Source organism: Chiloscyllium punctatum, chromosome 10, assembly GCF_047496795.1.
Source record: "Chiloscyllium punctatum isolate Juve2018m chromosome 10, sChiPun1.3, whole genome shotgun sequence".
NCBI lineage: Eukaryota > Metazoa > Chordata > Chondrichthyes > Orectolobiformes > Hemiscylliidae > Chiloscyllium > Chiloscyllium punctatum.
In genome coordinates, this window is record NC_092748.1 from 95867333 (window position 1) to 95879069 (window position 11737).

General features: G+C 41.2%; 1 protein-coding gene across 5 annotated transcripts in view; it reads left to right on the forward strand.

Moving 5' to 3' along the window:
- The window catches only part of lypd6 (LY6/PLAUR domain containing 6), a 234285-nt gene extending 223417 nt beyond the window's left edge, over positions 1–10868 (forward strand). For 3 of the 5 annotated variants that reach the window (XM_072579776.1, XM_072579777.1, XM_072579773.1), the window contains 3 exons: positions 1867–1965; positions 4932–5062; positions 5953–10868. In XM_072579776.1, coding sequence (XP_072435877.1) covers positions 1867–1965; positions 4932–5062; positions 5953–6120 — 398 coding nt within the window. In that variant the 3' untranslated portion in view covers positions 6121–10868. The remainder of the gene's footprint in view (positions 1–1866; positions 1966–4931; positions 5063–5952) is intronic. The other 2 variants (XM_072579772.1, XM_072579771.1) reach the window with 1 other exon arrangement.
- Positions 10869–11737: the final 869 nt, after the last annotated feature.

The window sequence follows — 11737 nt, forward strand, 5'->3', positions numbered from 1 at the left end:
TTAGGTTTACCTTACATGAGGGTCAATGGTCGGCACAACATCGTGGGATGAAGGGCCTGTTCTGTGCTGTACTGTTCTATGTTCTATGAGGACTTTTTCTCTCTCAAAGGGTGGTGGATATGTGGAATTCTTTACTATCGGGGATTTTCGCAACTCATAGAAATAAAGGAATGGGATTATGCTATTCAGCCCCTTGAGCCTGTTCTGCCATTTGGTGAGATCATGGCTGATCTGTGGCCTAAAAACAAAAACATACCTCTCTCAGATTTAAAGTTAGCAACTGATCCAGCACCCACTTATGTTTGAGGAAGTTCCAAACTTCTTCTACACTTCATGTAAAGAAGTGCTTTCTAACATCTCTTCTGAATGCTCTGGTTTCCAGTTATCACACTGTACTCCCTACTTCTGGAATCGAGAATCTCCAACCACTGGAAAAAGATTATCTTTATCTACCCTGTCTTTTCCTGTTGATATCTTGAAAATTTCAATCAGGTCACCACTTAACCTTCTAAATTCTTGAGGAAACAGGCCTAATTTGTATACCCCCAGCTCTAACTTCACCCCTGAAGTCCAGATATTATTCTTGTAAACTTACATTGTATTCTCTCCAATGCAAATATATCCTTGGTAAAGTGTGGTACCCAAATCTTCTCACAGTACTCCAAGTGAGGTCTAACAAGAGCGTTGTATAACTGCAGCATGATGTCTGCAACTTTGTACTCCCGTCCTCGAGGTAAAAAGGCCAATATTCCATGAGCTTTTTTGATTATTTTCTCCATCTGTTCATGACAGTTGAAGAGCCTATGCACCAGATCCCCCAGTTCTCTTTAGACATCCCCTGTATTTTACTTCAAATCTCTCGGAAGTACCCTTTTCAATCCAAAATGGATAACCTCACACTTATCTGTATTGAAATCCATCCATCCTATTCATGTCGTCAATATCCCTTTGTAATTTTGTGCAACTGTCTGCACTGTCTACAAAGCCACCCAACTTTGTGTCGTTTGCAAATTTAGATGTTTGACTTTTTATGCCATTATCCAGGTCACCAATAAATACTCAGAGAGGCTTTGGGGCTAGGAAGTTGTGAGATTTCCAGAGATATGGTTGGGAAGGAAGGATGGGGTGGGGTTGGAAGGTGCTATGTCCTCAGGGATGGATGGAGGGGAGGCATACTGGGATGGTACACATGATGGGCAAAAAGCATCCTTTAATCATAGCAACATTTCTCCCTCCTGCTGTGTTAAACACCTTAAGAAAATCATGAAACCCATTAATACGGCCAAACCATTTCAGTGGAATGACTAAATGTTGATTTCAGGTTCATCAGTCTTTTAAACCACAATTTCATATTGAAGCTTTCCTTAGAAGGTACAGTGGCTCAGTAATTAGCACTGCTGCCTCACACCACCAGGGACCTGGGTTCAATTCCAGCCTCAGGCGACTGTCTGTGTGGAGTTTGCACAATCTTCCTGTGTCTGCATGGGTTTCCTCCCACAATCAAAAATGTGCAGGTTAGGTGAATTGGCCATGCTAAATTGCCCATAGTGTTCAGGGATGTGTAGGTTAGGTGTATTAGTCAGGGGTAAATATAGGACAGGGGAATGGATCTGGGTGGGTTACTCTTCGGAGGGTCGGTGTGGACTTGCTGATTTGAAGGGCCTGTTTCCACACTGTGGGGGTTCTAGCATTCTATAAAATCAGATACCAGTTCATGTATGAGAGGAAAGTATTGACATTGAGGCTTGTGTACCCTTTTCATCATCCTCCTCACAATACTGTCCTGCTGTATTTTGTTCCTTTTGTCGTTTATAGTAACAGCAGTCAAATATTATTGCTCAAATGTAAATGTTTGTTCGTTTGCAGCAACACCTTTTCCTGGTGGGTTCAAATGCTTTACGTGCGAAAATGCAGCAGATAATTACGAATGCAACCGCTGGGCGCCAGATATCTACTGCCCCAGAGGTATGTTCAGACTGTGGGGAAATGCTATCATCATACACAACAACTTTGTGCAGCTCAGTAAGTCTCTGCTGCCATACTTATTTCATCAAGATTCACACCCTTGACACCCGACCCATTCCCACACATGCCATGCACATCAACATTTTAACTGGAGTGGGTATAATAAAAGGGATAAGGTGAGGGAGGGTTTTTCCCTGGCAAGGGGAAAGTGGATGGATTTGATGAAATGCAGAGGCAGGTACTAAATCCCTTGGAATGTAAGTCGGATCATGACTCCAACACCAGTTCCAATACTGAACAACCCAGATGGCCTCCTTCTTCAAAGACTGCAATTTCCCCCCAGACGTGGTCGACGATGCTCTCCACCGCATCTCCTCCACTTCCCGCTCCTCTGCCCTTGAGCCCTGCCCCTCCAACCACCACCAGGACAGAACCCCACTGGTCCTCACCTACCACCCCACCAACCTCCATATACATCGTATCATCCGTCATCATTTCCGCCACCTCCAAACAGACCCAACCACCAGGGATATGTTTCCCTCCCCTCCCCTATCAGCATTCCGAAAAGACTACTCCCTCCGTGACTCCCTCGTCAGGTCCACATCCCCCACCAACTCAACCTCTACTCCCAGCACCTTCACCTGCAACCGCAAGAAATGCAAATCTTGGGCCCACACCTCCCCCATTACTTCCCTCCAAGGCCCCGAGTGATCCTTCCATATCCGCCACAAATTCACCTGCACCTCCACACACATCATTTACTGCATCCGCTGAACCCAATGTGGCCTCCTCTATATTGGGGAGACAGGCCGCCTACTTGCGGAACATTTCAGAGAACACCTCTGGGACACCCGGACCAACCAACCCAACCACCCTGTGGCTCAACACTTCAACTCCCCCTCCCACTCCACCAAGGACATGCAGGTCCTTCGACTCCTCCATCGCCAGACCATAGCAACAGCTGGAGGAAGAGTGCCTCATCTTCCGCCTAAGAACCCTCCAACCACAAGGGATGAACTCAGATTTCTCCAGTTTCCTCATTTCCCCTCCCCCCACCTTGTCTCAGTCCCAACCCTCAAACTCAGCACCACCTTCCTAACCTGCAATCTTCTTCCTGACCTCTCTGCCCCACCCCCATTCCGGCCTATCACCCTCACCTTATCACCCTCAGCTTAACCTCCTTCCACCTATCGCATTTCCAACGCTCCTCCCTACCTTTTGGCATACTTTCCTCATTCCTGAAGAAGGGCTCATGCCCAAGACGTCGATTCTCCTGCTCCTTGAATGCTGCCTGACCTGCTGCGCTTTTCCAGCAACACATTTTCAGCTCTGATCTCCAGCATCTGCAGTCCTCACTTTCTCCTTCCAACACCATTCAACCTTCCTTCAAGCTTTTATGAGGTGGGATTGAGGAGAGCAAGAAAAGCCCTTTGGATCTATCAGATTTATTGAGAATTAAGAGGCAGTTAAGGCACCCACTTCATTTTGCCCTCATTTCTGCATTATCAGCCTAAGGAACTTGTTTCTTAACCTGTCAGCAATTTGCCAGAGTCACCACAGTAAGAGCATAGCTGGCAGAGTTTCTTCAGTGAAATTGACCAGATGTCAAGGCTTCAACCATAGCCAGGTAAGAGGGTGCTGCTTAAAAGACATTGTCTGTCAGAATTTCCTTGACATGTCTTTGAAGGCTCTTCACCCATCCTGTTGTTCCTGGCGTTGGAGAGGGCATATGACCATTACATGTGTCCTCAGCCACCTGAATCCATACTTGCTTGTGTGGAGAGAGGGTAACTTCTCTTCCAGTCTTTGGGAGAGCTCACCCCACTGCAGCCCCTCAAACTCACAGCAGGTGCTCCAGGTAAGAAAGAAAGATCTCACAAACAGTCCTCCAAGATCTCCTCTCTATTCCTGTGGTGACCTTACCGCAGCCTCAAAAAATGCACGTAATGGTGAACCCTTGTAACCAACGCCCTTGTTTCCTTTAATATGTAATTATCCCTTTGACAGAATGCACACAGTATGCCACTTGCCTTCCCAAAAGGCTAAGGCATTCTCGGGATAGGATCTTGAAGCCATGGCTACATTAAAGCCAATGGCTAATCAGCTCATTAGCAAGTTAAGTTTTCCATTCGAAAATCGTCCCAATTTTCCAGTAGAGACTAATTTCAGAAGATTCTGTCCACAGATTCTAAATGAGAGATGACGTTGTGGTGTGGACCTTACATAATGTGTGCATAAAATGTTTAGGGAACCTCCTCACGCACATTCAATTACTAAAGCTTTGTTTACAACCTTGATGTAAGCTCATGCCTGTAGCAGTAACTGTCAGGTTCTTCTATTCACTGTGTACAGGCATGCTGACAATGTGCGAGAACCCACTCTCGACAATAGAGATGCATTCACACCTGATGTCACTTAGCAGCCTTGTCTCATCTTTTAGAGGAGGAATGTGACTGTCTAACTGCCTAGGAATGTGGTCATTCCACTACAAGGAAATTAAAAACAATAATTCATGGCAGTAAATTGCAGTTTAACAGTCCAATCTGTGGCATACATTCCAGAACACATTTTAACCTGCTAACACTTTGGGTGTATGTAGCCTGCCATTTAACCCCTTGAACCTGTTCTGCCATCCAATGAGATTGTGGCTCAAAGTGCAACCTAGCTCCCTATAAACTGCCTGTGTGTTGTGTCCCTTAATACTTTGGCTAACAAGAATCCAGCAAGCTCTGTTTTAAAAGTAACCATTGATCCAACATCAGTTTCCCTTTGTGAGAGTCTCAAAATTCGATGGTCCTTTGTCCGAAAGGGTGTAGCCCAATTTCACATTGCTTCCCCTGTTCACGTGACATGATAACTAGTTCTCTGGAGTTTAATAATTATCCACATTAAGTCATGCCGCACTGTCCAATGTTTCATTGGGGCTGTCAGATTTTCTCATTTTTTTGGATGTTCTTGTTTTCTAGAGACACAGTACTGTTACACGAGGCATAAAATGAATGCGAAGGGTGAAAGTTCATCGGTCACAAAGCGATGTGTCCCTCTGAAGGAGTGTTTATCTGTTGGTTGCACACAACCTGATAATGAAGGAAACAAGGTGAATAGATACTTTTCCACATTCCTATTTGAAGATAATATTCTATAAATACGATGCATTTGCCTCATTTCGTCCCTTTTATTGGATAAGATTTGACTAAACTCACCCTAATTTGAAGCCCAAATCATACTAATTCCCTTTTGATGTACAAAGCTTGGATTTCCTCTCAAACCTTGGGTGGGGGAAAAGACAGGGAGTGTGCCAAGGATCCATTACCAATGGGCATGTGGGAATAGTCCCTGGCTGTCAAATAGAAAGAAATGGAGGGGCTAGTGTGCAATTTCAGTAAAAGGAGGAGAGAGAGAGTTCTTTGTGGGGCTGAGATGAGCACTCCTCCACCCCCAGGCCATCATTAAAACCAAACGGTCTTACCTGTCAGCCCCTCTTTTGGGGCCACTATTGTGTTGGTGCCGTGTGTGAGGACCTGACAGCAGATCAGTGTTTGAAAAAAATGATGTAGCAGCGAGGAACAAACAAACGGATTACACCCCCTCTCCTACTGGACTCCCCCTTCCCCAGCTCCCCCTCCTGCAAAATCATGAAAATGGGACATTTAAATTGTGGCTGAAGTACTTTGCCAAATTTTTGACTGAGGTTGGTATGAATTCAAATGGACCTTGAACGATGACTGTCAGAATCACAGGGGAAGTAAAAGAACAGCAATGTAGGAACTGTTTATGGAAGTTGCCTTAGTCCAGAAGTCAGAAGGTAATTTGTTATCTACTGAGATTTCATGAGGTTGTAAAGGCTATTACCTAAAGAGCAAGATCTCTTATTTTGTACAAATCCTTCTTCTAAATGGAATAGTGTTCTGCTTATTTAATTAATGATGTTGGAGGTCAAATACCCTCACCACAATGTTCAATAATGTTCAATGTCATCTTTTTCAGGTCTGCACCTCATGCTGTGAAGGGACAATCTGTAACCTCCCATTACCTAGAAACACTTCCCAGGCAGTATTTGCAACACTATCTCCAATAAATCAAACATCTCGACATTCCTTTCACTCTGCAATGACTTTAACCTGCGTCAGCCTTCTGTTCCTGCTTGTTGTATAGCTGGTGCTATTTTAATGCACTCATGTACAGCATTGTTTAACATAGTATTTATTTTTGTATGATACGTTTATACAGTGAAATGTCCTCTATACTGTAAATAAGGTTTTAAACATCTAAGTTTCTCACACTAAATATGAATTGAGCTGTTTTCTGTTAAAAATATAAGCAATTTTAAAGTTTGTGAAAAGATTCTGAAGGAGTGCAGGAATTATGAAAAATTGAAGTCAGTAACTGATATTTATTATTTGTTTGTCACTTATTATATAGGCATTGATATGTCAAGAAATATTCAACACCTGAAATATCTGCTAATCGTCACAAACATAACATTTGCATTCACTTGTTAAAAAAACAAAGTAGGTGGGAGGAAAATCTTGATTTTCTTAGCATAATTCTATTTCCCTCTGGCAGAGCAGTCAATGTGATATTCATTTAAAATTAACCAAATAATCAAACATCTTGAAATATTTTTAAGAAACCATCATCAGTTCTTAATGAAATAAGTTATCATTATTAAGTGTCCTGGGATGTGTTTTGTCCCTTACAAATATTTTCTACAATTAGAAGTTATTCATGTTAGAACAAATGATACTATGTTGTTTTTTGATTGCAAATTCACTGATTTCCATATATTTCAGCCATGATGGGAACATAATCGAAGCTGGCGTAGACCAGTTGGCCCCTTGAGCCTGTTCTGATAAGATCATGGCTGATTTGAGTGAGGCTTTCACTCCAGTTACCAGTCTGCCCCTCATGACTTTTTGAGTTTCTTGTTAATCAAAAATAAAATCTGTCTAGCTCATCCTTGAATATATTAAATGACCTGACCTCCAATGTTCTCTGGGGTAGAGAAGGCCAAACATTAACATACTAGCAAAACCAATATTCTTTTCCACCCACTTATAACCTGACTCTCCTTTGACTGGAGGAGTGGCAGATACCATTGCCTCAAGCTCCCTATTGCCTATTGGGCAGTGGCAGGATTCTTAAGAATGTGAATATACTGGAGCAACATGTTTGAATTTGGCAGAAGTTCCTCTTCATTTCCGTATTAAATGGAAGACCCTTTATTTTAAAACCATGGCCCTTGCTTTCTAAGTTCCCTCACAAGGGGAAATATCTTCTTAGTATCTATCTGTCAAACCTTCTCTGAATCTTATATGTTTCAGTCAGGTTGGCTTTTATTCCTCTAAACTCCGTTAAGTGTAGACTCAAACTGTCCTAGCTTTCCTCATAGGTCCCCACTGGACGAAGGTAACATTATAACTAGTTGACCCAGGACTGGAGTTTGTCCTGGAGCTTTGTTCTTTTCAAGAGGAGAAGGGAAGAGGGAGGACACACAATAGCTCAAGAGCTGCAATTGAAAGCAGTAAATGAGAAATCCAAAGAGGTCTGCAGATCAACTTTTTATTTCTTTTAGCAACCAGTGTATAAGACAAATTATGGCATTAACAATAAACATAAATAAGCAAATGCATAGTGCAAATTTAATGACTTCACAATAGCCAAAATGCAATGCAATCAATGCAAACATTATTTTTGAAGTGTAATAGTTACTATTGTAATGTAAGACGCACTCTTAATTTGTGTACAGGAAGTTCTCACAACCGTAATGAAATAATGATGAGATTTTTTGTTTGTTTAGATGCTGGTTGGGTTAAATGTTAGCCAGAGACCTGTAAAAGTCTGCTGCCCTTCAAAGAGCACCATTTTTGTGTTACATTTACTTGTGAAGATGCTCCACGTTTGAAAGATGACATCATGACAGTGCAGCATTCCCTAATTATTGCACTGAAGTACCATAATGATGAGTTCAAGTCTGTGAAGAAGGTATTTGAATGGCATTGGAAGAAGGAGCTGAAAATGTGTTGCTGGAAAAGCGCAGCAGGTCAGGCAGCATCCAAGGAACAGGAGAATTGACGTTTTGGGCATGAGCCCTTCTTCAGGAATATCGACGTTTCGGGCATTAGCCCTTCTCCTGCTCCTTGGATGCTGCCTGACCTACTGCGCTTTTCCAGCAACACATTTTCAGCTCTGATCTCCAGCATCTGCAGTCCTCACTTTCTCTATTGGAAGAAGGAGTCAATGCAAGACCATAGTGAAAAGCAAGAAAGAAAAATGTGGGTCAATCAAAATGCAAAATATTGCAAATGCTAAAATAAAAACAAAAAAAGGCGTGAACCACCAGAATGTGTAAAACTCTGATTGTCCTTCTGTAAAGAACTTTGGAATATTTCACTACATTTTAAAGGCCCTATATAAATATATCCAGCTGTGGTTGATGCCAGAAGTTCTTGGGAAACTGGTTATGATATCATGGTTCAAATTTCTAATAGGATTGTCATTCTAATTTAACAAAAACATTGCCTCGTTCTAGATTTTTCGCTTTCTGCTTGAGTTTGTTAGAAACACAGCATGTGAACATTTCTTTGTAAGCCAACTTCAAACTACACCTGCCAACCACATAATGAAGGAAAGGAAAAAAAATGGTGTTAGAAATTCCTAATGAAACATTACAGGCCTCCTTATCTACTTGGAGTTGACATGTTTACCACAGCTGATATGGTTAGTTTATGCACTTCAAAACAGATCCAGACTGAGAGTGGCTGATATTCCAGTTTGGTTCCAATAATTACACCCTCTCCTTAGGCACAGAAAGAAAACAGGAGTTTCGTTGAAACTGTTTTCAACCACTAGCCTGGTTGGGAGTGCCACCTTGTCTTGTGGTTAAATTCACTCCTGTGTCTGGATGGTAAGATTGGAAAATCCATGCCATGCTTAGACTTGAACACAGACTGGCACTTGTAAAGCAATATTGCAGTATAGCACTACATTGTTACCCAAATTTTAATTCCTGTATCAGAAGCTGAAAAGATGCTGAACTGAAGCAATACTTGCATGTTCCGGTGGCCAATGAAAACTATTCACCTTATAGGGTCATTGTTCCAGAAAGATAACATAATATGGATTTTGTTCATCCAAATCCCTAAGTAACTGTCTGTTCTAGTGCAGTGGCTTGCGATTAGGAAACGGATTTATCATTGATGCACGTGGCTAATGACTCTCAGTGCCCATATGTCATAGAATGAGAGGCAAAAGTATTTCAAATGTAAGCTACCTATTTCATATCTTTTTGATTTTCATACACTGATGGTCTTTTGCCAATCCAGGTTCTGGTCATTCCAATAAATGCTTTATAAATAAGGCAAATTACAAAATTCATTACCCCAGTAAAATTCATATATAGATTTAACTTTGGGAATCCTGAAAACCAGTTCAGAGCTTGGATTTTTAATCTACTGAAGGCCAAGGCTGGATCTCAGCCTTTCTAAGTAGAAAAATTCACAATCAAATGATTTATAAAACAATTTACTTAGTGAGGTAGGAGGTCAATTGAAAAAGAGCTACATTGGCCCAGTTGCAATTTAGTGAAGGTCTGAACAGCAACTTGACTGGCTAGAACTTGTTTAATTACGTTGGAATTAATTAGACTGTCAAAACCTACTCAAAGCCTTAAAAAGAATTCTGCAACGAAGATTATTTCAGGTGGACAGTGGCAGCAGCCTCTGTTTTTTGAATGCGTTGCCTGTTGCTCTGAAAATTTTCCATTTCTGCCATTAAAATCTCTTCATTTTGGATTGAACTTTGAAGCAACAAATTATTGTTTTGGGATATTTATTTGCTTTTGTAATGCAGACATTTTTGACGAACTTGTGCAACGTACCATTTTTGCTGAGTACTAATTAATATTTACATATAATTGTTGCATTCATACTACACTGTAATAATAGATCATACTTTATTTCTTGGTATAAAATACAAACAGCAGAAGATCAGCTGACACCTGCACTCCTTGGGCCAACCTGTAATAATGATTAAATGAATCACTCTTGTAATAGCTATGGTTTCAAGTATTATATGTATTGTCATCCAACCGGAACGCTAAGTGTTTTCATCATAATTTCACCTGTGTGCTTCATTTAAAGGAGTTAATAAACATGATTACATCATATTGCACGCTACTATGTGCATTTATGCAAGATAATATGACTCAGAGACAAAAACCCATTACTATTACTGACCATAGAAGAGCAATGTTTTATTGAATACTGATCTTTGTTTTGATAATTATCATTTTTAAAATATTGCAGAAAGAGAGTCAAATACATAGTGAAGGTGGAAGCTACTTCAGAGAAATATTATGAATTGTCTTTTACACTGTTTTGATCTGATTTTTTTAAACGCAGTATTTACAGTTGTATAAAGTACCTGAAAATGCCATTGTTTTTGTTACGTAGGAGGACATAGTAACTTTTCCGACAGCTAAATAGTCTGAATCTAAATTGAATTGATGAGTTATAGCCACAACCTTTTGCTCTGATATATATACAGGTGGTAGGAAGTACTGGAGCAGTTACTAAGTTACTGTGATTGGACAACAACAGCACCTATTCTCCCCAACTTCTATGACTTCCCTTTAAGTCACACACATGATCTGAATGCCACTCTTTCTTCATCACAACAAGAACTCCCTGCTACAGGAAGGATTGACCAGGATGTTGCCAGGGTTGGAGAATTTAAGTTATAGGGAGAGGCTAAATAGACTGGGGTTATTTTCCCTGGAGCGTCGGAGGCTGAGGGGTGACCTTATAGGGGTTTATTAAATCATGAGAGGGGGTATGGATAGGGTAAATAGACAAGGTCTTTTCCCTGGGGTGGGAGAGTCCAAAACTGGAGGACATAGATTTAGGGTGAGAGGGGAAAGATATAAAAATGACAGAAGGGGCAACTTTTTCATGCAGAGGGTAGTGCATGTATGGAATGAGCAACCAGAGGAAGTGGTGGAGGCTGGTAAAATTACAACATTTAAAAGACATCTTGATGGATATACGAATAGGAAAGGTTTAGAGGGATAAGGGCCAAGTGCTGGCAAATGGGACGAGATTAATTTAGGATGTCTGGTCAGCATGGATGAGTTGAACCGAAGGTTTGCTTCTGTGCTGTAAATCTCTATGACTCTATCACTGTGGCTGTTCAAGAAAAAGATTCATTGCCCATCCTTAGTATATCAGAAAAAATGGCAAAGATTGAAATACTGTCCATGTTTCCCTGATTTTGATAATAATCTTAGCAATTTTGTTTTACATCAGACGTGACTGAAAAAGTAAAAGCACAGTTTTGACATTAGCTTTTAACTCCAGACTTTTACTTGTATGGATTCAAATTTCACCATCTGCTTTTGTGGGATTCAAGTCCCCAGCACATCAGTCTAGGACCTAAGTTTACGAGTCATAGAGTCACAGAGGTTTATAGAATTGAAACAGGCTCTTCAGCCCAAATTGTCGATGCCTCCCAGTTATCACAATTAAACTAGTCCCACTTGCTTGTGTTCGGTCCATATCCCTCCATACCTATCCCCTCCATGTACCTGTCTAAATATTTCTTAAGTGATGAAATTGTACTCGCTTCCACCACTACCTCTGGCAGCCTGTTCCAGACACTCCCCATCCTCCATGTGAAAAAAAAATGCTCCTCTGGACTCTTTTGCATCTCTCCCCTCTCACCTTAAACCTATGCACTCTAGTTTTAGACTCCACTATCATGGGGGAAAGCTATT